This window comes from Herpailurus yagouaroundi, unplaced genomic scaffold, assembly GCF_014898765.1.
Source record: "Herpailurus yagouaroundi ecotype Mexico unplaced genomic scaffold, PumYag 67525, whole genome shotgun sequence".
Classification (NCBI taxonomy): Eukaryota; Metazoa; Chordata; class Mammalia; order Carnivora; family Felidae; genus Herpailurus; species Herpailurus yagouaroundi.
In genome coordinates this window covers 743,335-770,837 of record NW_024420331.1, presented here as the reverse complement: position 1 = coordinate 770,837, position 27,503 = coordinate 743,335, and the positions used below count along the sequence as shown (strand labels likewise).

General features: G+C 44.1%; 1 protein-coding gene across 1 annotated transcript; it reads left to right on the top strand.

The window, feature by feature from the left end:
* The first annotated feature begins 2,005 nt into the window (after positions 1-2,005).
* Positions 2,006-26,397, top strand: TLR7 (toll like receptor 7). The gene is made up of 5 exons (XM_040467611.1): positions 2,006-2,508; positions 2,674-2,771; positions 3,144-3,175; positions 3,208-3,246; positions 21,895-26,397. Exons 3-5 carry the CDS (start codon positions 3,149-3,151, stop codon positions 25,042-25,044), a joined length of 3,216 nt encoding a protein of 1,071 aa, XP_040323545.1. The 5' UTR covers positions 2,006-2,508; positions 2,674-2,771; positions 3,144-3,148; the 3' UTR covers positions 25,045-26,397.
* The last annotated feature ends 1,106 nt before the right edge of the window (positions 26,398-27,503 follow it).

The window sequence follows — 27,503 nt, the reverse complement described above, 5'->3', positions numbered from 1 at the left end:
TTCTGTCTCTTTCTCTCTCTCTCAAAAATAAACATTGAAAAAAAATTAAATACTTGGACCATCTGAAATTAATTTTGATGTAAGAAGCAAGGTAGGGCAGCTATAAGAAATGAGGTAGAATAGCTTAATTTTTTCTGAACTTTAAGCCAGCTGCCCAACATTATTTTAATAATTTCGTTTGCCACTGATGTGATTTTATTTATTTTTAAACATACTTTTAATTTTTTAAGTTTATTTATTTTGAGAGAGAGACAGAGACAGTAAGCACGAACAGGGGAGAGGCAGAGGGAGAGGGAGAGAGAGAGAGAATCACAGGCAGGCCCTGTGCTGTCAGCTCAAACTCACGAGCCGTGGGATCATGACCTGAGCTGAAACCAAGAGTCAGACGCTTAATTGACTGAGCCACCCAGGCGCCCTGCTATTGATGCGACTTTAAACTAATGTCCCTGGGACGCCTGGGTGGCTCAGTCGGTTAAGCGGCCGACTTCAGCTCAGGTTATTATCTCTCGGTCTGTGAGTTCGAGCCCCGCGTCGGGCTCTGTGCTGACAGCTCAGAGCCTGGAGCCTGTTTCAGATTCTGTGTCTCCCTCTCTCTGACCCTCCCCTGTTCATGCTGTGTCTCTCCCTGTCTCAAAAATAAATAAAACGTTAAATTAATGTCCCATATGTGCCTTTACTCAATTCTGATACCCCCTCTCTTTCGTTGATGTGCTGGTACCATGTCACAGGTGATGGGCGTTATACTGCATTGACACATCGGGAAGCGAAATCCCCCCCTGTGTTACTTTTCCATTTAGAAATTACCTGGCTATTCCCATATGTGGTCTCACCCCGGTCAGCTCCAATGCCTCATTTCCGGAACAAATGTTTACTAAATGAAAGGAGATGACATTGGGGACAAATTGGGGAAATTTGAATACAAAATCAACAGGGATTACTGTTCATCCTCCTAGGTATCATCCTTATTTTAGGAGCTAACCCTAATCTTTGAGATGAACAAAAATGCCCGACTGATTTCCAGATTGCCTCCCGATTTAGAGTCGATCTGGCAAGCGCCCCTTGAAATCCTGTCGGTATGTGGTTGGGATTGCACGGCACTTACAAATCAACTTAAGCACAATTTCCATCTTTTACAATGTTGTGGACTCTAGCCCAGGCAACGATGTTTTTCTCTTCATTTATTTACTTCTTCTCATGCATCTTCGCAACCCCAGGCCTACGACGGCAAGGGGAAGGAGCAATCAGTGAAATTCAGCAAGAGTGTTCCTGAGGAGAGCAGCACCTAACAAGCTTGCAGCCAACCCACAGCCTTGCAAGGGGCGGGAGCCAGGGGCGTAAATAATACCCTGACCCCTCTCCACATCAGCCAAACCCAACCGGCAGCCTTTGGCACCAACCAGTTGGTCAAGTTCATACAGCTCCGCCTCCTGGGACACGGAGTGGAATGCAAAAGCTTGCAGGGCGGACCTGGGGTCAAGTGGAAAGCCCACAGCAGCGGGCAGGGTAGAGCATTCGAGTCTCCTGCCTTTCTACTATCTCCTTCGTTCCTAAGCGTTCTCCGCCGGTTTCCTTCCCAGGTAGTTCCTATTTGTGTTGCTGTTTTCGATGGGATCCCCCTTCCTATCACCACTGCGTCAGTTGTCGTCTATACGTGAGAAAGCTATTGATCCATACCGATCGCATAGCAAATTGGCTCGATAAGAAGGTATTTGACGTTTACTGCCTGTGTAGCTATCACGTGGTATGTGCGTTAATTCCATTACTTGTAAAGAAATAATACCGTTTTCTTTGTTTTTTTCTTTTTTGTTTTTTGGTTTTTTTTGGTACTTAATGAGATAACACATACAAAGCAGTAAAAACAGTGTTTGGCTCCTAACAACCCCCTCGGAAAGATCTCTGTTTTTATTCTCTCTAATAGGTTTATCAGCTGATCCGGGGTACCAGGGACTTTTCAGTATATTAACCCTGATCACTCTCAGCTTATTTCCCCCACGCCAACCTGCAGTTTTCCAATTCTCTCCGGGTCGACAAGGTGGACCGAAGAACTTTAAACATAACTACGGATGTTTTGACTGTCCCCACAAAAGGACCCAATAATCCGTTAAGAAAGGAACAAGTTGTCGCGAGGACCCCAGTTCCAGAAACAGGGCTTTATATGAAACTAGACTCCAAATGCAGCTGACCTTTTCTCCTGAAGTGAGTCAACCAGCCGGCAGATCTGTCTCTCAGGGGGGCCTAAGACAGAGCAAGGTAAATTTAGACCTGTCTCTCAGATATCTATCTACAGAACAGTGGTTCTCAACCCGGGGTGCCTTAGCTCCCCAGGGGATATTTCGCAACGTCTGGAGACATCTGTGGCTGTCACAACTGGAAGGGCAGCGCTACTGGCATCTGGTGAGTATAGGTCAGGGCTGCTGGTCAACACCTTCCAACGCAACAAAGAATTCTCTCACCGAAAAGGTCGACAGTGGTGAGGCTGAGAAAGTCACCTACAAAAAAGGAAGGAAGGTTGGTCAACCGGGTTGTTTGGATTTAGACAAGGCACTGCCCTGGGTATGGTGGGAGAAGTAAGAGGAACCTGGTGCTTCTGCAAACTTCATGTCTCGGGTGGTTTAAGTAGTTATGCTCCTCCCCTAACACCCCCAACTTTGTCTTTGCACTTGGAAACTCTAGGGCTGGCAGCCTGGAGCCTCTGGGACTCCATGCTTCCTGAAGACCATCTCTTCATCTCAGAAGCCTCCAGACATAGATCACTCCATGCAACCAAAAAAAAGGTATTTTGAGCATAGGGACAAATTTGGATAATGTAACTAATTAGGTGTATGAGCCATTCTCAGTGGGGAAGGGAGGGGAGGGAACCCAAATCATATGCCAAAAAAAAAAAAAAAAAAAGAAACCTCTGTAAATCTAAAGAAAAATTTTGGTAGTCTAAAATGTCAGTTCCTTGAAGATAAATCCAGATGTTTAATAATAATAGAAATGGTTTTCTGGAGCGTATCTCTAGTTTACATAACTCGGAGGAAGGAAACACCATTGATGGCTGTTTGCGACAGCACGTTTTAGAGTGATGTCCCCAGCATATTTTGGAGCTACCGTATGTTACCATCTTTGAAATGCACAATTTGGTATTTTCTCTTTATCTTAGTTGATGCTTTTGGGTCCATCTCAGGCCGATCGTGACACCTTTCATGCTCTGCTCTCTCCAACCGGACTTGTAGATTTCATCGTGGAGGAAGACTGAACATGGTAAGAACAGCCGAGAGATTCCCTAAAGAAGTGTTATCTGTAATCCTTGGGGGAAGTACTGAAACCAGCTGGCAAGAGAGATGTTTAAGAATTTGTATTTTGGTTATTGGCGGAGGAAACTTCTTCGTGGTATTTCATAATCAGGATTAACCATGGGAGCATTTCATAATTGCAGATTAATCAAGGCTAGGTCTGTCCAACTTCCTGCAAGCATTCAGGCGGGCTGTAGTGAGGACGAACAGATGTTTGAATTGGGGAAATCACTTCTGTGGGTCTAATTTGTTCATCCTACGTCGTTGGCTTTGCAACCGTACAAATCACTGAAGTTACTGGACAGCCGTTACGGCTTGCAACCATGGGTTTTGTTCAGGAACAAATGGAACTGGGGGAAAAGAGGCCTCGGTACAGAACTGGACTCCGTTGCCAGCATAGCACGGCCATGTGGGGATTTATAGCCAAGGAACAGAGTGGCGGTCTGTGGGTAGAAAATGACTAAGACAAAACATCAGGGGTGGGGGTAGCTTCTGGATAAGTGGGCTTACCAGGATTCTTGCGGAAGGCAGGCCAGGGAGATTGGCTGTCACCTGGAGGATGTTAGGGGATGAGGGACTGTGTCAGATACCCGGGATGATCAGAGATCAATGGTGAGGGATTCTCGTTAAATGGACCTGAGAGGATTCATGCTAAAACTGGGCAGATGGACACAGAAACACAAAAGTCAAGGCCTAGTGACTGAGAGGTGCGTTCCAGGGCTGTTGTGAGGCTCAAGTAACAGGCTACGTGTTTGAGTTCTTCGTGGGCAGTGTGAGCTATTGGGGATGCCAAAATTTAATCAGAAAAGGACATCAGTGGCCTTTTGCTGAAATGATTTTGTCACCCAAAGTAGATATGATGGCGTGCATTCAGTGGGAGCCCACTCTGGTTTCTAGATCTCCATGTTGGCGTCAAGGCTCATTTTGTGTCTACGGTCTAATGAAGAGTTAACCGTGGTGCGAGGGGAGGGGAACTATGTTACAAAGGAAACCGCTGCTTATAGTTTCATTTCCTAGAAACTCAGAGGTCTGTTTTTATGCAAACCCCTGCCCACATCTGCCTTTGCCCCTTGAGGGACGGAATAAGGGGACTGGTGATAATAAAGACCGTTTGCATTTACTGACCACTTACTAGACATCCAGCGTCATGCTAAGGGTTTGATGTCTGTGGATCTGTTTCAGCTTCAGAGCAGCCTTGTGAGGCACAGATGAGGGAACTGGGGCTTCGGGAGGTTCGAGAGCTTGAGTGGTCTTGGCTGGATGGCCTGATTCCAGGAGCCACGCTGTAGCCCCAGAAATGTGAACTTCCATTATGATACCTTACCGCTGAAGAGCAAGAGACAAACTGGTATATCTTTTGTAAGAAAAGAAGTGGAAACAATTTGCAAAAGAAGACCTACAAAAGGCCAGAAAGCCCCGGGGAAATTTATTCAACGTTATTAATAGTTATATGTCCTATCCTTTGATCTGGAAACTCCACTTCTAGAAACCCTTCTTAAAGACATGATCAAGGAGGTGGCAAATAATTTATGAAGATAGTCTATGCAGCATGGCAAAGAGAATATGTCATGCCGGATGTTGAGGAGGGGTTACTTAATCGTGGTCACCCATTAAATGGAATGTTGTGTAACCACCAAATCATGTTTTTTAAAAGAACACTGAAAGACCTAAGAAAGTACTTATAATATAGTGGCAAATGAAAACAGCAAACTAGAAATTGATAAGTAGCATGTATTTCTCATGTTTTTTTTTTTTTAATTTTAGAGAGAGACAGCAGGGTAGGGGCAGGGGGCAGAGAGAGAGAGAGAGAGAGAGAGAGAGAGAGAGAATCTCAAGTAGGTTCCATGCTCAGTACTCAGCTCGGAGCCCAATGCAGGGCTTGATCCCACAACCCCAGGATCATGACCTGAGCCAAAACCAAGAGTTGGACGCTTAACCAATTGAGCACCCCCAGGCACCCCTTCCTGATGTTTTTAATCTGTGCACACTAGATGCTTCCTCACTGTTGGTTAATCTGTGAAGATGGTTTACATGAACACATGTGTTACCTATTTGTCTTAATAGTTTCACAAAAGAGCCCTGCATTCTAACCATTTTACAGTTGAGAAATCAAGAGGCTCTTGAGGTAAACTGATCCACCAAAGTGAGAGGGCTCTCATGTGGCTGAATAAGAATTTAAAATCCAACCTTTCAGGAGCTCATGGGGGTGCTCAGTCAGTTAAGCATCTGACTTCAGCTCAGGTCATGATCTCCTGGTTTGTGAGTTCGAGCCCTGTGTCGGGCTCTGTGCTGACAGCTCAGAGCCTGGAGCCTGCTTCGGATTCTGTGTCTCCCTCTCTCTCTCTGCCCCTCCCCTGCTCATGCTCTGTCTCTCTCTGTCTCTCTCTGTCTCTCTCTCTCAAAAGTAAATAATAAAATATTTAAAAATTTTCAGTGCAATCTTTCCACCAAAAAAGCTCTAGCTAAGGCTGGAATGCTCCTCACTCTGTGTAATAGACACAGGAAACGGAGAGCAGTATTAGAAAGACATGTGCTGATATGTAACCGTAGTCTGGCAGTTTTACAAGTAAAAACATTATTCCACTCTTCACTGTAGCAAATTTCTTTGTGCCCAAGCAAAGAGGTAACCAGAAATTTATTTACTAAATTAAAGAAATCTCATCATTTAGAAATTTGAAAGATTGTGCTAAAATTAAAAGCAATCATTACAGATTAACCAACCAGTGTCTTCACACCCCAAGAACAGCTCGCTTCTGTCTCAGAAGCTTGCCAAATCTTAGGGCTGGGCGGTGCGCCATGGCCGGTCCCCAGCTTGCCGCCTATGTCTGTACAGCCTACAAGCTAAGAAAGCTTTTATGTTGTTGTTTTTTTAATGTTTATTTTTACTTTTGAGACAGAGAATGAGAACGAGAGCGTGAGCAGGGGAGGGGCAGAGAGAGAGGGAGACAGAGACAGGGGATCTGAAGCAGGTTCCAGGCTCTGAGCTGTCAGCACAGAGCCCGACTCGGGATTCGAACCCACGAACCGTGAGATGGTGACCACGGACGCTCAACCGACTGAGCCACCCAGGCGCCCTGAAAATTTTGATGTTTTTAAGTGATTGAAAAAGTCAAAGGAAGAATAGTATTTTATGACCCATCCTAGGTATATTAAATTCAAACTTCGGTGCCCACAAATAGTTTTCTTGTTTGTTCAGATATTGTCTATAACGGCTTTCACGCTACAATGGCAACCTACTCGTTGGTTGAGTGGTTGTGACAGAGACCATACAGCCTGCAAAACAGAAAATACTTGCTAACTGGCCCCATACAGGAAAAGCGTACCGTGGTGGATTCTGGAAAACAAGCGGATAGAGTGTATGATCAAATAAGACTTAATATCTCCTGGTCTTTAGTGCCTGTTGTAACGTGTAATCGCTGTTGAGTACCTAATTTATGTAAGACTACGATATAGCATTTTATTCTTTTATTTTGAAAACTAAGTCTGTTGGGCTAAAAATGATAGGAAGTAAATGATGAAAAGTCTATTTTTAAAGTACGTGGGTTATATCCTTACACTTACTTTTGTTTTGTTTTTGGTTACATAATGAGACTTTGGTATTTAAGATAATTACACTTTCCAGAGATTAGCCTACAATGAGAAATGTTTTTGAAATTTGCAAAAAAAAAAAAAAAAAGAGGGGGAGCTATTTTGTCATAAATTTATTAGGGACATTCCAAGTGGAGGCTCAGTCTACCAAACAAATAGAAAAACAAGGAAATCAGAGGCTCCTGAAGTAAAATGATTCACCAAAGTGAAGTAACTTCCTTGCTCATGGTGTTTGGTTAGCACCCAGGGTGATGTCCATATCACTCTCCAGTTATCAAACAATTCAGTGCCCTACCCAGTTAATGGGCGTTCCCTCCTTGGTGAGTTACAGATAGACTACACCAGGTGGTGTGGTCACACTAAGAACACTTTATTTGCAGCAAATAAGGAGACCACGGGGAATGACTTTCAAAGCCCCTAAGCAGATGTGAGTGGGTTCCTTTTACTTAGGGTTAGGATGAATATTCAGAAAGGGGAGCTTTGTCATCACAGGTCAAGGTGGGCACAAGGTTGCAAAACAGGTGTACTTAGAAAACAGGCGTACAGGAGCATCTTATGTTAAGCGTGTGCTCCTCCTGGGATGGAGACTTTAACACTTTAAGGAAGCAGGGGTAACTGTCGGACACGGGGAAAGGGCTGTAGAAGTTGCGGGTGTAAACTGAGCAGGGTCTTGGGCTCCTGATCTCCAGCAAGGAATACAGGGCCTTGCTGGTTCACCGGCTAGAACCACGTCAGTTGACCTTGAGGAAAAAACAATTGTCTGAAAACAAGCTTTAGACTTTCTGGTACTTCCAATCCCACGGCGCGGTTTCAATATCGACAGGGCAACAGGTTAGTGACTTCAAATTCATGGGTGTCCAACGACTGCTCTTCTACTCACTCCTTGCCTCTCCTGTGTCCCTTTCCCATTATTTTCCAGCTGGCCATCAGCTCTGGTTCAACCCAGCCTGGCCACTCGCAGGATCCCCGCTGTAATATGAAATCCTTCGCTTCCCCAGCTTGCCTTCAGCACCCCCACCACCAGAAATGCATATTCCAACAATTCCTTTTCAACTTGGGCCACTTGGCTCTTTTCCTGCCCGTGTGATCTTGCAGATAGACTGGAGGAGCAGGTGAACCCATGGGGCTGTTGCCCCCAAAGCCTGGCACATAGTAGCCCCCAGGGGCACTCAGTATGTTGGCCTTCAGATGGGTTGGCTGGTAAAGGCGTGGCGGTGAGCAGAACAGTAACTTTTCCCAGGCTCCCAATATTCCCATCTTAAGGTGGATTTCCTTCTGAGAGGAATTTTGCTGAGAGGAATTAAATCTAAGCAGAGTGTAGCCATGCAGAGTGTGTGAGAAAGACCCCAAGGGGAAGGCAAATTACCTGCAAAAAGATGAGGGGGTTGGGGGTGGTTCCTTGTTGCCAGCAGGTAATCACACTGATTTCCTCGTGCAGTGTCTGCCTGGGCCTCCAGGAGGGTCCTGTCCTCCTTCTCCTCTGTCTTCCACATCTGCTGTCTTCTCACTCATAGCTGCTAAGCTTGCTTCCCACTTCACCGAGAACACTGCAGCCATTGGAAGAGGATATCCACATGTTCCCTCCTCCTTGTGTGCCTACCTAGAGCTTCTGTACCTGGATGTCCTGCCAGACCACCTATCCAGTTCCCTGTCGCTGCCTAACACATCACCCCAAAACTCATTGGTGTAAAACAACCACAATCATATACTTTTTTTTAAAAGTTTATTTACTTATTTATTTAGAGAGTGAATGAGCAGGGGAGGAGCAGAGAGAGAGGGTGAGAGAGAATCCCAAGCAGGCTCTGCGATGTCAGCGAAGAGCCTGATTTGGGGCTTGATCCTATGAACGATGAGATCATGACCTGAGCCAAAATCAAGAATTGGATGCTTAACCAACTGAGCCACCCAGGCATCCCACAATCATATACTCTTATGTGTGGTGGGCTCAAGGGCCAACTGAGCTCAGTTAGGTGGCTCTGATGCTGGGTCTTTCACACTGTTACAGTCAGTGCCCAGAGCTGGACTCACCTGAAAACTCGCTCCCTCACAGGTCTGTGCCCAGGCAGGGAGACTCAACGGCTGCCAGCTGGGGCTGCTCAGGGGGGCCTCTGTCTCCATGTAGTCTCACCAATATGGTGGCTGCAGTGTAGCCAGGTTTCTTACAAGGCTGGTGGCTCAGGGCTTTAAAGAAAGTGGGGAGAGAGACAGAGAGATCAAGAGAGAACGAGCACTAGGTGAGGGGGAAACCCTATCACCTTTTTTCTGTCCTAGCCTTGGAAGTCCTGTGGCATCACTTCTGCTGCTCTCTGTGCAAATTCTCACAAAAACCTCAAAGGAGGATAGGAGATTTGTCAACAAATGTGTGGACTCTTCTACTGAGGATGAGAGTTTTTTCTGTTCCTAGCTAAGACCAGTCTCCATGCTGGTGTGCTAGGTGTCCTCCCTGCTCTCCTGCTCAGGGTCAATGTTTGAGTACTCATCATCATCATCATCATCATCATCATCATCAATGCTTTTTGGTGGGTTTTTTTTTGTTTTGTTTTGTTTTTTTCATTCTCACCAGCATCACAACGTGCTATTATTTCTCTTGTCCTAAAATAAATCCTCTTGACCCTCGTGGCCCTGGGAGCACCTGCCGGTGTTTTTGTTCCCCTTTGCAGGAAATTTCCCAGAAATGTTTGCTGTTTCCAATCCATCATCCTTCTAAGAACTTTGAAGTCGTATTTTCTTTGGCTTCACCTTCAAAATGTAATCCAGTATCTGGCACGTTCTTACCACCTCCACCCTTGCCAACTGGGCCTTTTGCTTCAATTGCTGTCATAGCATCTTGACTGGTCTCAGTCCTTCCACCTTCACCCCCTCCCGGTCTCTTCTCAACACAGCACAACAGCACAGATCTTCTAAAATGTAAGTCAGGCCACATCACTCTTCAGCTCATAAGCTTGACACGGAACCGCATTCCACTCAGAGGAAAACCATCATCCTTGGAATGGTTGGCAAGGCCCTGCGTGCTTGGTGAGAGGCTGGGGGCCCTCCCTCTTTGACCTCATCTCCTATCATTCTTCAACTCCCCTTGCTCAGGGCACACCAGCCTTGCCATCATCCTTTGAATATTCCAGCATGTTTCCACCTTGGGGGCCTTTGCATTAGGCTTGTCCCTCTGCCTGGAATGCTCCCCCCCCCTCCACCCCTAACTCCCTTAATAGAGCTGCATGGTCAACTTCCTCCTTTCCTTGAGATCTAGGCTCAAATGTCAACTTCTCAATGATGTCCCCCCAAACCACTGTATTTATGGCCACAAGCCCACCCTGCTCTTCCTTTTTCTATAACCTTGTCACCTAACATTGATATGATGATTATAGTTCTATATTTTTTGTTTATTATTTGGAGAATGTAAGCTTCAGAAGAGCAGGAATCTTTTCTATTTGGTCCACTGATGTGACCCAACGCTTAGAAGTGGGTACCTGGCACATAGCAGGTATCAATACATGTTGAAATTTTCATTTTTCACAATTTACTTTCCCGTTATTATAATAAGGTTTTATTACATGCTCTGCAATCTTTAATTTTTTTAAATGTGTATTTATTTTTAAGAGAGAGAGAGACAGAGTGTGAGCATAGGAGGGGCAGAGAGAGGGAGACACAGAATCTGAAGCAGGCTCCATGCTGTCAGCACAGAGCCAATGCAGGGCCCAAATTCACGAACTGTGAGATCATGACCTGAGTCGAAGTCAGACGCTTAAGCAACTGAGCCACACAGGCGCCCCTGCTATGCAAATTTTAAGATGTTTTTAAAAATAAAAGGAATACCTGTTCTTTATTTAAAAACTCAAAGAATAGAGGATATAGCATGTTCTTTCCTACCCCACAGAGGCTCCCTTTCTTACCCCTTCCCAGAAAATATCACTGTTGAGTTTTTAATGTGTCCTTCTGTACTTTTCGCTGTAAGTACAAATCAAATATTTGTATCTTTATTCATCATAAAGCGTTCATATGCTGTATGTTATTTTCATGCTGCCTTAAAAATTCATTTTGTTTATAACTAACATATCTTGTGCAGCTTTTCATGTCAATACCTATAGGTCTACCACATTCTTTTTACTTTTAGTTTTTAAAGTTTATTTTATTTAGAGAGAGAGAGCACGGGAGGGGCTGAGAGAGAGGGAGAGAGAGAGAATCCCAAGAGGCTCCCCACTGTCAGCACAGAGCCTGACCCGGGGCTCGAACTCAGGGACTCTGAGATCAGGACCTAAGCCAAAATCAAGAGCTGGATTCTTAAGTGACTGAGCCCCCCAGGCGCCCCCACATTCTTTTTAAAGAGATGTTTGGTGTTCTGCTATGGGTGGTTTCTCAGTTTTAACCATTTCCTCCAGTTGATAGATCCTCATCCAGTTCTTCCCAGCCTTACTGTTTCAGAAAGCTGAATAAAACTCACAAAACAGTGTCACTTGAAGACCTATAAGGCTTATTATAAAAAGATGTGCTAGTTGTTGCTTTCTCATCTCTGTGGAATCCTTAGGGGGCTCATGGTGGTTGGAAGCCTTGCTTAGATCATTTTGAAACGGCAGCAGCCTGAGCTTCTGGGGATCTAGGAAGACTCACAGCTGAGGTCAGGCGCAGGCAGATAAGTTTCAGGGGGCTCCAGGCCAAGGCTCAGAAGCATCGAGTAAGCACAATAGAAAAGGAGCGTGGAGGTCCGTTAGCTCAACCCACACAGTTTGTGGATGAGAAAGTCAAGGTTTACGAGCGTTTAGTCAGTAGCCCTGCAGCAGATTGAGAGGCTGACTCCGTTCCCAGCTTCCTGGACAGCATGTTTCCCTATTCGCCATCCTAGCCTCCAGCCTTAGACCTGCGGGTGGGAAGCAAATGTGGGTCTCAGATCAGGAGAACTCGGTTCTGAATGCAAGTTCAAGTCCTGCCAGGAAACGGATGCAGCCATAAGGATGTGTTTTGGCACTTTGAAGGGTCTCTTCAAGCTTCTGTTTGAAGGGGAGGCAGGCAGCATTACCTTTCGGCCTGACTAGCCTTTGTCTGCAACATTGTTTGCCCCACCTGGATTGCCCCGACAGCAGAGATCTCCCAGCTCAGGAGACACACGTGGCCTCTGAGCGGCAGTAGTAGAGGGATTTGGTTCCTAGCTGGGCAGGAATGGTGTCTGACTCCCCAGTATTCCCCTCCTTGGCCTAGCACAGTCTTTTGTGCAGGTTACATACCCAATGTGTGTGTTGGATAGCTGTGTGAGGATATAATTCTTTTGTGAATGTAAACCTGAGCATGCCTGTAAGTTTACAGATTCATGAACTACCCTGACCTAGCATTGCTGGACAGCAGATGGAATCCATCAGAAGTGTATCATCCGAAAAGTCTCTCTTTTTCCCTCAAGTTGGTCCTACTCAAATTGTAAATCCCTCCTTTTGGTATTTGGCAGATTTCTTTATGAAAACTCTAAGTAGCACGATATGGACACATCACAGTGCTAAGAATCCTTGAACCGAAAGAGAAATACACTAAGATACAGACACAGGCCAAGTGCGTTTGCTATAACTGTGTGAAGCACCTTGAAGATGATTGCTCAGCATATGCACTTGGACGCTTGGTTCAAAGTTGCTTCTCTGATCTCTGCCTCTTCATCAGTGAGATGGGAATATTTATATGTCCTTTCAACTTTATTGTCAGGGCTTAGTGATGTCCTAGCAACACTGTGTCTCCTTCAGCATCTGGCACGTAATAAGCACACGAGAAAAGGCCACGCCATTGTTTAAAAAAAAAAAATAGCAAATGGCCGTCTGGTGACTGTTCAGTGTGAATTCGACATTTTCCATTTTCACAAGAAGAGGCGATTTACTGAGAGAATAGAACACCTGTGCATACAAAATCAAACATTCCCTTTTTGACCAGTTAGCTCGCTAATTGAGCATCCGGATTTACCCAGTGGATTTGCATGTGTAGTTAGCTGGGATTTGCAGCCGAAGCTGAGCCTGGTGTATGTCATGGTGTATTACGTTAGTTTACAAATCACGTTACTGAAAGGCACATGTCTTTAGGCAATCGTGGCCCAAGAAACCAAAACAAAACAAAATAACGTGAATTATTTGTAGCAGATGAAAATATAGGGCCGGCTCAACACTGAGTGAGCTCTGTTTGAAGACTTTTACTTACTTACTTACTTACTTATTTATTTATTTTAAGTAATCTCTACACCCAATGTAGGGCTTGAACTCAATGACCCTGAGATCAAGAGTTGGATGCTCTATGGACTGAGCCACCCAGGAGCCCCTTTGACACTGAGCAAACTCTTATATTGAATTTTGTTGAAGCTAAGGTCCCCACTTTACTGTTAAGCAGGTAGTTCCCAGTGGTTTGAAAGGGGACATTTCCACTTAAGGAATAAAGGAAAACTTCACATCTTTCAATCATCTTCTCAAGAATATTTTTTAAATTTGGAAGCCTCAAAAGGTATTATTTCTCTTTATCGTTTTAAAAAATACTTATTTTATTTTTGAGAGAGAGAGTATGAGCAGGGTAGGAGCGGAGAAAGAGGGAAACAGAGGATCTGAGGCAGGCTCTGCGCTGACAGCAGAGAGTCCAATGCGGGGCTCAAACTCAGAAACTGTGAGATCATGACCTCAGCCGAGGTCGGACGCTTAACCGACGGAGCCACCCAGGTGCTCCTTATTTCTCTTTAACACATTTGGGAAGGTTTTCTTCCTTGAGTCAATTTTTTCCCCCTCCTTTGCTTCTTCAGAACCCAGCCTGTCACTGTCTATCTGCTATCTCTGAGTTCCAAGCTCCTGGTACAGCCGGCACAGAGAGCCAGGAGACGGCCCATCTGCCATAGAACATTCCAAGGGCCAGCTGGGCTGAGGCTCAACTACTGAGCATAGGACAGGGACAGTCCCGTTCCGGGTATGCCTGTTCCCAGGAGAGACGAATGAGCTCGCCATTCTTACTGGGGTTTCAGGTTCAAGGCGACAGAACTGAGAAAGGATCAAGGAAGGGGCCTTCTGCAGTTTCACTTCCCATGCCTTCCTCTGACACTGTCCCCTTTCCTTCTGGGGTACTTTCCCACTTCACCCCTTCTTTTTAGAGGTGCCAAGCCCTCCTGGTGTCTCCTCGCTTCCTTGTCAACAGTCTGACTTTTGGAATACTTTACCATTTATGATCATTCAATGTGTGTCTTCCATGGGATTTTAAGAAAGTTCAAAGCCTTGATTTATGCAGCAAATACTTATGTCATGCTCACCATGTGGCAGGCCATCGTAACGATAGAGTACATGTAAAGACAAGCAAGGTTCCGGACATAAGAGTGTTCACCACCCAGACGGAGGATTGCGTGCCTTGACATGGAGCCTTCTGGAAAAGTGGCAAAACAAAGCAGCCAAGAGCACAAGCTCTGAGTCGTGCCCTCTGCTTTACACTCTCTTCGTAAACACACCTAGTTCTTAGCATTGGAATGACGAGGAAATCATTCGCTAAATGCCATTGGTGGAAATTAGCGGTGTGTGAACGCGCTTAACAGGCTTTCAAAGCAGTATAATTTCTTTTAATATTTGGCAGGCTTGGGTTAAGTTTGCTTAGAGTTAATTCTATGCGTGAGTTTCGTACAGCCTAAGATTTTGTCTAGGCCGGGGGTTTGCAAACTACGGCCTTTGGGCCAACTCTGACCACCTGTTTTGTATTGTTCGTGAGCTAAGGATGGTTTTTATAACTTTAATGAGTCACATTCTTAATGGTAATTGAAGTACCCACATGATCGCCTCAATTTTGCCTAAAATATTTACTCTCTAGCCCCTTCTGGAAAGAGTTTGCCATCCCGTGGTCTAGACCAGTGCTCTCTAATAGAATTTTCTACAGTATGCCTGCACACTCGAATACTGTAACCTCGAGCTTACTGTGCCTTTTGAGCACCTGAAATACAGTTAGTGTAGCTGAGACACTGAATTTTAAAATTGCATTTAATTTTAATTAATTTAAATTCAAATGGCCACACATGACTGGTGGCTATCATATCAGACTGAGCAGCTCTAGACCATTTTATTTATTAGTTTTTTTAATTTCTTTTAAGTTTATTTATTTTGAGAGACAGAGAGAACAGATGAGAGGGAGAGAGAGAAACCCAGGCAGGCTCTATGCTGTCAGCACAGAGCCCGATGTGGGGCTCGAACTCACAAACCACTCACGAACCGTGAGATCATGACCCGAGCTGAAACCAAGAGTTGGACGCTTAACCGGCTGAGCCACCCAGCTCCCCTAGACCATTTTAAGTGAAAAGATTCTGTATTCTGTCAATGTTCCTCATTCTCAATTTCATCAACTCCCCAGAGGCTGTAGGAGTCAAGGGCAAGGCAGCACTGCTAGTCAGATTCTTGCCCTGGACTGACTTTCATTGTCTGCTAGAAAATACTTAATGGAAAGTGCTGGAAAAATGCATGTGAGCACTCGCACTCTCTTAGGGCTGCTCTTGATTCTGTCCATTCATCTGCCTTCATTTGCGGTAAAGCAGTGGGCTTTTTCAACCCTGCCCGGCCCCAAATTAAGGAAGGCTTAATCAACTTTAGAGTTCAGGCTGCCGGCAGAGAAAAACCTCACTTCCTTCCATCACTGCTCGCAGATGCTAACTTCAGCCATAGCTCATGCCTCTCCTAAGACTGCTAAAAACAGTAAGAAGCCATCAACACGCATCATGAATATTGCCAAACCGTTTCCCCTAAGAGTAAAGCCACAAGTCAACAGTTGGCGTTCATGGTGACTGTAGTTCACAATACTGAATTGTATTTTGGAAAGTTGCTAAGGGAATAGGTCTTAAACGTTGCCATCACAAGAAAAACAGCTGTCACGATATGAGGTGGTGGATGTTCACTAGACTTGTTGTAATCATTTTACAATATACACATATATCTTGCTCACAGCCTGATACCAACATCCCATATTTTAGGTTCTCCCACGAGCAGCAATTTACTGCCAAGTTCTGAATTCCACAGTGGCTAACAGTGGGTTTACATTGGTAGAGTAGAAAAGCCAATGAACACGGGCTTAGTATAACAATTTTGTGATTTCTCAGAAGCTCCTAGAGGTTAGCAGCTCAGCGTCCTGATTTGTACTATGCTCTGGGAGGTCATGCAAGGATCTGGCGACTCGAGATCACCTACCCTGTTGCTTCACCACCCCCGTCACGTTGTCCATGGAGATTACTCAAAAAATAAAATAAAATCAGGGGTGACCGGGTGGCTCAGTCAGTTAGGCATCGACTTCAGCTCAGGTCATGACCTCTTGGTTCACGAGTTCGAGACCCGCATTGAGCTCTCTGTTGTCATTGTGGAGCCCTCTCTGAATCCTCCATTTCTCTCTCTCTCTGCCCTTCCCCTGCTCGCTTGCTTCCTCGCTCTCAAAAATAAACATTAAAAACAGAAGTTTAAAAAAAATAATAAAAACTGGGGCGCCTGGGTGGCTCAGTTGGTTAACCATTCTGACTTCAGCTCAGGTCATGATCTCACGGTCTGTGGGTTCGAGCCCCACATCAGGCTCTATGCTGAACAGCTCAGAGCCTGGAGCCTGCTTCGGATTCTGTGTCTTCCTCTCTCTCTCTGCCCCTCCCCTGCTCATGCTCTGTCTCTTTCCATCTCTGAAAAATGAATAAACATTAAAAAAAATTTTTTAAATCTTTAAAAATAAATACAATACAATACAATACAGTACAATTTGGAAATATCATTAGTTCTTTCCAGACAAGATGCTGACACTTCTATATGTGTAGTTTAATTGTATGTTCTTATTCCATGGGCTATTTTTTGATACTTGCAATTAATTATTTTTATCATCCTCATCAAGTCTAGAGATTGTTCTATATCTCCCAATATATTTTTCTTCTTTTTTGTTTTGATGGAGACAGAGCATGAGCTGGGGAGGGGCAGAGGGTTGGAGGGAGGAAAAGAGAGAGAGAGAGAGAGAGAGAGAGAGAGAGAGAGAGAGACTCTTAAGCAGGCTCCATGCCCAGTGCAGAACCCAATGTGAGGCTCAACCGTGAAATCATGACCTGGGCCAAAATCAGGAGTCGGAATCTTAGCAGACTAACAACCCTGGGGACCCCTTCCCTTTCTTTCATCTCATACTGATAGAATCACCATTTATAATTGGGCATATACCACTCAGAAAAAAAGATTGTATTTCCCAGCCTCCTTTGCAGCTAAACATGGCATGTGACTAAGTTAAAGCTAATGTGATGTGAGAGGAATTGAAATAGGCAATTTGGGGGGTGTATCCTTAAATGGTGGGGCTGTTCCCCTTCTTCCTATCTGCTTCCATCTGGCTTCTTGTAACATGGATGTTGTAGCCACCTATCTTGAATGATGCAAAGGCAGACAACGTGCCAAGGGTGGTGAAGTGAGAAGGTAGATCACACAGTTCTTCCAACCGTCGATCCAGAGCTGGGTTGACCTGGCCAGAGTTGGTACTTCTGTCTGGGTTGATCCCAGAGAGTGTCCTCAAGAACGTGGGTTTGAGCTTCTTAAACCTTTCTCCCCAAGGAATCCCCGGGCAAATAGAAGAGATAGAATGTTATCCCCTGGGGAGTCTGGGGCTGTAGCCTAAAGCAGGTGACTCCAAAGGGAAATTTCTTTGAAATATTTTGCTTTATTTCATTCATGCATGCATTCACTCTTTTATTCATGTGTTTATCCAACATAGTGCAACACAAATTAAGTGCCAGGCATTGTTTTACACAAGGGCACACAAAGCCCTGCTCTCTTGGTTCTTATATTCTCATGCAAGATAGACATTAAACAGATAAGCACATAAATTATCAGCAAGATAATTGCTGATTGTGTTAAGGGCCATGAAGGAAATAAAGCAGAGTAGTCTAGTACAGAGTATATATACCTCTCTGTGCCTCAATGGACTCATCTGAAAAATGGAAATAATAATAGAGGTCTGTAATTCCAAAATCTCCAAACTGAAAGCTTTGTCCTCACTCAGTCAACGGCAAACATACTACTTGAATTCATTTGGAGGTGAATCTTGATCTGAACTTGAGTAAGTTAGTTTTCTTCCTTCCTTCCTTCCTTCCTTCCTTCCTTCCTTCCTTCCTTCCTTCCCTTGATTTTTCTTCCTCCCTCCCTCCCTGCCTTCCTTCCTTCCTTTCCCACTTAGTGTGGATAATTCTTTGTTTCACTGCACAAAATTTTAAGTGTTTGGTGATGGGATACTGCCCCAGGCCCCAGTAGGAACATTACATAACATGTGGATCCATATATCCTATTACCTTCTAAGATCTGAAAAATACTTAGTTCCAAAACACATCTAGCCCCAGAGGTTTTGGGTAAGGATTGAGGGTCTGTAGTACCACTCACATGTGGTTCTTATGAGTTAATATATCGAAACATTGAAAATGATGCTCAGAATATAGCAAGTGCTGCTTACTAGAGAAAGCCTGACTGAGTGTGTGTTATTTATGTAGACACCTGAGGGATGAGAATGACCTGGCTGTGGGAAGAGGAAGGGAACGATAATTTCAGGAAGAGGGAACAGCAGGTGCCAAGACTGGTTCAAATGCGGAACAGAAAATAGGCCAGATGTCTGGTGTGTGGTCAAAACAGGGGAAGGATGGTTCAAGGTCATGGAAGTAGGGTGGGAGTCAGAACATGCATGATATAAGCAATAATAAGGATTCAAAGTGTAATAGGAAGTCACTGTAGTTGATGTGACTCATTTATAATGAATGCTTTCATGCTGTTTGATGAATGGCTTGTAGAGGAGACAGAGAATTGGGGGACCATTTTGGAGCCTCTTGTGGTAGTCTGGGTAAGACCTAATGGCTAATGGGGGTAAGGAGGTGGCAGTAGACATGGAGAAAAGTGGACGAGTGCAAGAACAAGTTTAGAAATATGGAAGGATAAGAGACTTTCTGATTAATTTTCCATTCTAGTTTATACTATGTCCGTATGTAGAGTCATTTCACGGTCATTGTCTCAGGTATGTTAAGGTCAGGGTTTGCTGGACCCAGCTCATACAGGCTTGCCAGATCACTTCTGCACATCCCTCCCCAACTCTGCACTGAACGGCATCACACTGGCAGTTGCAAATTGGCCATGGTGGGAGTCTTTACACTATGGGAATTTGCAAATGCTGCAGATCAGGACTTAACAAATCAGAGATGTGGGCGGGGGAAGGACAGCGGTTGTTAAACCACTCTTATTATGCCTATAACTCAACTGCCTTCATCTTAGAGCATTCGTTTCCCCCCCATCATAGAAATACTTAAACTAGGCATATTCCGGAGAACTCAGTTGATGGCTGTCACTTCATGTTTTTAACTCGCCAATTTAGGGATCCCCCCAGTTCTTCCCAGGATCTCATTTAGGTTCATGGGAGTGGGCTCATAAGAGGGTACCTGGTTCACAATTTGTCCTTTATTCATTTGGCCCCATTTAGAATACAACTCACCTCCCAGGTCAACAGTAACACCCTTCGCAGCATTACTTATTACCTTCCGACAGTGGGGTTCACGAACTCATCATGTCTTCTGGCAGAAGCATGGCTGGAGATGGGGTCCAGGGTCTGGGATCCCATAATCAGGGACCATAAAAATAGCTCCCTCTGCATCTCTCCTTTTCCCATCTTGACTCAACCCCTCCTCCCTGAGTGATGAACATTTCTCCTAAATCTTTGAGTAAGATTGATGCTCAAGGGAGATATACCACGTTTATCTATGAGCTTCCTATAACCCCTGGCCTATTGCCATATCTCCCCAGGGATCTGAGTGCTCCACATTGGGGAGTATAGCCTGAAAGGATAACTAGAATTTTGATGGGTGGAAATGGTAGAACAGACTAGTCCAGGTGAAAAGACTTGCAAGTCAGGGAGCTACACATTGGGCTTGGGGTTAGTGACTAGAGAAGCTGAGAGGGGCGTTGTATCAGGTGAGCCTGGACAAGTAGGTATAAATAAAGCCAATTACTGGAAGACTTTGGATGCCATGACACAAAGTTAGGGCTCATTCTGTAAAAAAGGGGGAAAAAAGAAAATAATTTGAAAGACTTTAGAGTAATGTAATCTGATTAATCTTAGGGAAGCTTAATAGTTCGGGTGGATTGGAAGAGCAAGAGCCTGAGATCAAGGATGAAGTTTTAGCTAAAATGGTAAAGCAAGGAGGATGTCAAGGAGGTCAATGAAGAACGTCAACTGGACTCAGTGAATGGTTTTAATGAGGAAGAGGGGGAGACAAGGTGGTGAAAGAGAAAAAAAGAGACAATGTTGTACCTCTGACTTCAACTCTAGGCATCTCAAGATGCATGAAGAAGCTCTTTGAGATCCTTCTGAACCATCTTTCATTAGAGAAAAAGAAAGCTGTGGGGAAATTTGCTTATTTACCTTGTATTAGAGGAATTAAGGGAAGTAGGCATTTGGTTTATGAGATATCACCATATTTGGTTGATTCAGTCAATGGGGAAGACAAAAGCATTAATTGATCTAGAAGCTTGTTGTAGAGACACAGGCTACATCATTCCATAGATAAGCACCTGTTAAACTAAAACCAGTGTTCTGGAGTAAAATATTGATAGAGATCCTGAAACTTGAGGGCAAGTCCCTGGTTAAACCACCCTCTAAGGCAGGGCAAGTTCAAGTTAATATGGTGATTAGCAAAGCTCTTTAGTACTTCCCATACTACCTTTTAAGGTCTTTCTCCCCTGGGTCCCAGTTTCTCCCCTGATAAATCTGGATGCCCAAGAATCAGCATTATGGGCAGTTTGCCATATGTCCCAGTTTGCCTAAGAGAGTCTTGGTTTTCTGTCAATAGTCTTAGCGTAATTATATATTTTTTTCTTAAAGTTTGTTTATTTATTTTTAGAGAGAGAGAGAGGGAGAGAGAGCAAGCACATGAGTGGGAGAAGGGCAGAGAGAGAGGGAGAGAGAGAATCCCAAGCAGGCTCTGCATTGTCACCACAGAGCCCAACGCAGGGCTCAATTTCATGGACAGTGAGATCATGACCTGAGCCACAATCAAGACTGGGATGCTTAACTAACTAAGCCACCCAGGTACCCCTAGTCTTAGCATAATTCTTAATAGGTCTGCCTTCCTTTCACTCTCATAAGTATCCTCTTTTTTAAAATTTTTAAAAATGTTTTATTTATTTTTGAAACGGAGAGAGAGGCAGAGCGCAAGTGAGGAAGGGGCAGAGAAAGGGAGATACACAGAGTCCGAAGCAAGCTCCAGGCCCTGAGCTGTCAGGACAGAGCCCGATGCAGAGCTCCAACTCATGAACCATGAGATCATGACCTGAGCTGAAGTCAGAAGCTTAACTGACCGAGCCACCCAGGCGTCCCCATAAGTAGCCTCTTTGATCAATCAGGAGTCACCCGGACGGTTCCCTGACTGTCTGCTCTGCTCTCTCCTTTCCACATTTCTGTAATGTAAACCGAGTGTGTATGGGATTCTGTGTATCTCCCTCTCTCTGCCCCCTCCTCACTTGTGCTCTGTCCATCCCCAAATCATCTTGGATTTCCAAAAACAATCCAAGAGGAAAGCCAGCTCATAGAATGGCAGTGCTGCTTAGGATATTGAGAGCCTTGAATATTGTGAGGTGTAATGTCCAATGTGTACCAGAGCAGGCTTAGCACGCAAACAGTAATTGCACTAAAGTCTTAATGTGTTATTTGTCCCAATGTATTTTCATTTTAATATTCTTTCATCCCCAAATTTCAGACTTTGGCAGCTAGTTGATAGCTCTTCCATTGCACTATTTTTAAATAACAGTGAATAGGAAAGTGTGCGTCTATCACTTTGAAAGCTATGTAACTGAAAGGCTAAGATGCTAAAAGCTACAAATGTAACTAAATTATTATGAACCTTAGTAGTAGACAAACACAGTCACGGAGTGGGAGATGTCGTCCAGGCAATGGAGAATAAGACTTGATTTGTTTATTTTAAACTGTAGCAAAAGAGAGGCAGCAAACAGGAATTTTCAAATCTGATTCTTGGTATATTTTAGAACGATTTAGAATGATGGTGATTTGTTCTTTCTTATACTTTCAGGTGTTTCCAATGTGGACATTGAAGAGACAGTCCCTTATCCTTTTTAACATAATCCTAATTTCCAGACTCCTTGGAGCTAGATGGTTTCCCAAAACTCTGCCCTGTGATGTCACTCTGGATGCTCCAAAGGCCCATGTGATTGTGGACTGCACAGACAAGCATTTGACAGAAATTCCTGAAGGTATTCCTACCAATGCCACCAACCTCACCCTCACCATCAACCACATACCTGGTATCTCTCCAGCTTCCTTCCACCAGCTGGACTACCTGGTAGAGATCGATTTCAGATGCAACTGTATACCTATTCGACTTGGGCCAAAAGACAATATGTGTCCCAGGAGGCTGCAGATTCAACCCAGAAGCTTTAGTAGGCTCACTTACTTAAAATCCCTTTACCTGGATGGAAACCAGCTTCTAGAAATACCCGAGGGTCTTCCCCCCAACTTGCAGCTGCTGAGCCTTGAGGCCAACAGTATCTTTTGTATCAGGAAAAATAACCTAACAGAACTGACCAACATAGAAAAACTCTACTTGGGCCAAAACTGCTATTTTCGCAATCCTTGCAACGTTTCATTTTTCATAGAAAAAGATGCTTTCCTGAGTCTGAAAAATCTAAAATTGCTCTCCCTAAAAGACAACAATATCACATCTGTCCCCACTACATTGCCATCCACTTTGACGGAACTCCATCTTTATAACAACGCCATTGCAAAAATCCAAGAAGATGATTTTCATAACCTCCATCAACTGCAAATTCTTGACCTCGGTGGAAACTGCCCTCGTTGTTACAATGTCCCATTTCCTTGTACACCCTGTGAGAATAATTCTCCCCTACAGATCCACATGAAGGCTTTTGATGCATTGACAGAATTACAGGTTCTACGTCTATACAGTAACTCTCTTCAGCATGTGCCCCAAAGATGGTTTAAAAACATCAAAAAACTGAAGGAGCTAGATCTTTCACAAAACTTCTTGGCCAAAGAAATTGGGGATGCCAAATTTTTGCTTCTTCTTCACAACCTTGTCCAATTGGATCTGTCGTTCAATTATGAACTCCAGGTCTATCGCGCAACTCTGAATCTGTCGGATGCATTTTCTTCACTGAAAAACCTGAAAGTTTTACGGATCAAAGGATACGTCTTTAAGGAGCTGAGCAGCCATAACCTCTCCCCGTTACGTAGTCTCTCCAATCTTGAAGTTCTTGATCTTGGCACTAACTTCATAAAAATCGCTGACCTCAGCATATTCGAACAATTTAAAACATTGAAAGTCATAGATCTTTCAATGAATAAAATATCACCTTCAGGAGATTCAAGTGAAGTTGGCTTCTGCTCTAACACCAGAACTTCTGTAGATGGTAATGCACCTCAGGTCCTTGAAACATTACATTATTTCAGATATGATGAGTATGCAAGGAGTTGCAGGTTCAAAAACAAAGAGACTCCCTCTTTCTTGCCTTTTAATAAAGATTGTTATGTGTATGGGCAGGCCTTGGACCTAAGTAGAAATAATATATTTTTTGTCAAGTCCTCTGATTTTCAGCATCTGTCTTTCCTCAAATGCCTAAACTTGTCAGGAAATACCATTGGCCAAACTCTCAATGGCAGTGAATTTCAGCCTTTAGTGGAGTTGAAGTATTTGGACTTCTCTAACAACCGGCTTGATTTACTCTACTCAACAGCGTTTGAGGAGCTACGCAACCTGGAAATCCTAGATATAAGTAGTAATAGCCATTACTTTCAATCAGAAGGCATTACTCACATGCTAAACTTCACCAAGAACCTAAAAGTTCTGAAGAAACTCATGATGAACAACAATGACATCTCTATGTCCACCAGCAGGACCATGGAGAGTGAGTCTCTTAGAATTCTGGAATTCAGAGGAAATCATTTGGATGTTTTATGGAGAGATGGTGATAACAGGTACTTAAAATTCTTCAAGAATCTGCTAAACTTAGAGGAGTTAGACATCTCTGAAAATTCCCTGAGTTTCTTGCCTTCTGGCGTTTTTGATGGCATGCCTCCAAAACTAAAGACTCTCTCCTTGGTCAAAAATGGGCTCAAGTCCTTCAACTGGGGAAGACTCCAGTATCTGAAGAATCTAGAAACTTTGGACCTCAGCTACAATGAGCTGAAGAGTGTCCCTGAGAGATTATACAACTGTTCCAGAAGTCTCAAGAAACTGATTCTCAAGTACAATCAAATCAGGCATCTGACAAAGCATTTTCTACAAGATGCTTTCCAGTTGCGATACCTGGACCTCAGCTCAAATAAAATCCAGATTATCCAGAAGACTAGCTTTCCAGAAAATGTCCTCAATAATCTGGAGATGTTACTTTTGCATCATAATCGGTTTCTGTGCACCTGTGATGCTGTGTGGTTTGTCTGGTGGGTTAACCATACAGAGGTGACTATTCCTTACTTGGCCACAGATGTGACTTGTGTGGGGCCAGGAGCACACAGGGGCCAGAGTGTGGTCTCTCTGGATCTGTATACCTGTGAGGTAGATCTGACTAACCTGATCCTGTTTTCACTTTCCGTATCGGTGGCTCTTTCTCTGATGGTGATTACGACAGCAAACCACCTCTATTTCTGGGATGTGTGGTATAGTTACCATTTCTGTAAGGCCAAAATAAAGGGGTATCAGCGTCTGACATCACTGGATTCTTGCTACGATGCCTTTGTTGTGTATGACACTAAAGACCCAGCAGTGACAGAGTGGGTTTTGGATGAGCTGGTGGCCAAGTTGGAAGACCCAAGAGAGAAACATTTTAATCTGTGTCTTGAGGAAAGGGATTGGCTACCAGGGCAGCCAGTTCTGGAAAACCTTTCCCAGAGCATCCAGCTTAGCAAAAAGACGGTGTTTGTGATGACAAACAAGTATGCAAAGACTGAGAACTTTAAGATCGCATTTTACTTATCCCATCAGAGGCTCATGGATGAAAAAGTAGACGTAATTATCTTGATATTCCTCGAGAAGCCCCTTCAGAAATCCAAGTTCCTCCAGCTCCGGAAGAGGCTGTGTAAGAGTTCCGTCCTTGAGTGGCCGACAAACCCACAGGCCCACCCATACTTCTGGCAGTGTCTGAAAAATGCCCTGGCCACAGACAATCACGTGACCTATAGTCAGGTGTTCAAAGAGACGGTCTAGCCCTCCTTTGCCAAGCGTGACTGCCTGACCTACCAAGGAAAAGCTTGGCTGTCTAGATTGTCCCATGAATGCCTCACTAAAAGGGTGTTGTTAAAGTCTCCAAGACCTGGGATTGTCCACATCAGAGAGGAGAGTCACAGTGTATGACAAAGGAATTGGAAAAATGGAATTTCTATAATGCATCACATCATCTTTCCGATCTCTCTGTGACTCCATTGGCACTTGAGTCTCCCCTTTCTGTTTCTGTATAAGACACGACTGGGAGAAGGGCGGCAAGGAGAGGACATAAGGCTCTGATTCTCCTGTAATTCTCTTGTGATTATTAAATACACACGCAATCACGAAATTCAGAGGAATCGTGCTTCTGCTCCTAAGAAGTACCGCTATGTATGGAAATAGGGTGAAAGATGCTCAGGGCGTACGTGTATGACATCACAATGTACTAGAGTTAGTGAAATGAAAACACAGGGAACGCAACTGATTGCTTCTGCATCACCTAGCGCCCCCTTCTGCACAGATCGACTGTTGCCCTCTCCAGAACCAGGCGGCACAGGCACTCTGACCCTGGATGTCTGTCCTTTGGAACTGTGAGAAAAAAGTGTTAAGTCATCCAGTTTATGATACTTTGCTATACAGCATCCTGAGCGGACTCAAACAAAGATTTTTATCTGCATTGCAAAAGGACTATAGCCAAAGTAAAATTGCCTCATCCAATGGTCTTTGAAACTGCTTTGCTAACTAATATCGTATATCTGTAATTATCTGCCAACGTGATCCATCAACATTAGGTGGTTTTTATTATTATTATTATTTTTAACATTGGATGGTTTTGATGGTAAACTCTGAAGGAGGACCCCCAAGAACATTTATTTATTTATAGTTATCAGGCAGGGATGACAATTCTTTGGATTCCTTTAAATTGCATGGGGGAGGAGAAGCCAAGGTTTACAGACCTCAGCACTCAGAAAGCTTCAGTCTTGAACCCCAGCTTTCGCCCTCAATGGCAGCAATAGAAAGGACCAAGACATTCTGAAGACACACATACTTTCAACTGGGTATAAAGCCACACGAGCTCAAAGTTTGAAACCTGATCACTTTGCTTTATTTCAGGAAAACAGTGACCTACCGAGGTGTCTGTGCCCTTTGGAAAATAGTGTGCATGGGTTCAAATCTCAGAGCATTAGTTGGGAGATATTGTATTTTCCTCATGTATCAAAATGCCAAGGGTTGTAAGTATAGCTGTAAATACACAGTATATGAATTATTTCCAAAGGACTTGTAATCCATAAGGGTCACAAATTCCCAAATTAATCTCTGGATGAGATGAATAAAGACATAAGCTGCAAGAACCAACTATTTGTCAATGTCTTTAAGCTTTATTGTACTTACCAGATGCCTTTCTTCTTCAGTGAAAACAAAGGTAATATCATAACAATCGGCTCTTGGCCATCATAAAGTTTCTTCTATCACAACACATCTACACATAATGTTGAGGTTATTTTGGTGATTTATAAACCATAAAGCACTTGGAGACAACTTAAACATCTTCTGAAATGGATTAAGAGGAAGGGAAACTGAAAATCATGCATCTCAGAAACCACAGCATATTTTGACATGAGGCTATGTACAGGGTTTATTGTAGAAAACAACTGAAAGGACATCAATTACATTCTTTGTAATCTTGGTTAATCACTCTTAACCTTCTGAGAGCTCTACGTGGAGTTCTGTACTGCCAGGTGCCCTCCAAAGCTCTGAATGTCCTGCTTCTCGGCTGACACCCGTCTGGTTGGCTCCATTCTGGAAGGGACTCTGGACTCTCCATAGATCCCACACCACTGTCAAGGCTTGGCCCCCAGTTCCTTTCACCTCTGGACTTGCGAGGTTGTGTCCTTCCTCCTCAGACACATCCCGTGCCTCAGCAAGACTTGGGCATTGGCGGATCCAAGCCAAGGGGGAGCATTTGGCAGGGCAAATATTATGGCTGACAGAAGGCAAAGCAAGTGTCTGTGGTCTCTAGAGGAGAGAGGGGATCAGTGTGACCATAGCTCTGTGTCTGCGTCAGGTCTCCTGGCCCCATCCTCACGTCTATTTCCAGCTCTATTTGGACACTCTTAGGCCTGCGTAGATGGTCTCTTAAACGTAGTCAGAAAACATAGGGTACATGAGGAGGATGGTAACTTGAGAACCTGGGTGTGTTGCTCCCCAGGCTCACGGGAAACTAATGGGTCTAGCAAGAAACAGGTTGCACATCCTGCGAGGTATTTTATTTTTTATTTCTTAATAATGTTAATACGTGTAGTAATGCTTATTAATTTATTTATTTTGAGAGAGAGCACAAGCAGGGGTGGGGGCAGAGAGAGAGGGAGAGAGAGACAATCCCAAGCAGGCTCTACGCTGTCAGCGCAGAGCCCAGCTCAGCAGTCGATCTCACGAACCGTGAGATCATGACCTGAGCTGAA

Excerpts from the sequence above, each read along its gene's own strand:
- TLR7 (XM_040467611.1), top strand. The coding sequence starts at position 3,149 with ATGCTTTTGGGTCCATCTCAGGCCGAT. Across the intron at positions 3,176-3,207 it reads TGGGTCCATCTCAGGCCGAT|CGGACTTGTAGATTTCATCG; the intron begins CGTGACACCTTT and ends GCTCTCTCCAAC. Across the intron at positions 3,247-21,894 it reads GTGGAGGAAGACTGAACATG|GTGTTTCCAATGTGGACATT; the intron begins GTAAGAACAGCC and ends TTATACTTTCAG.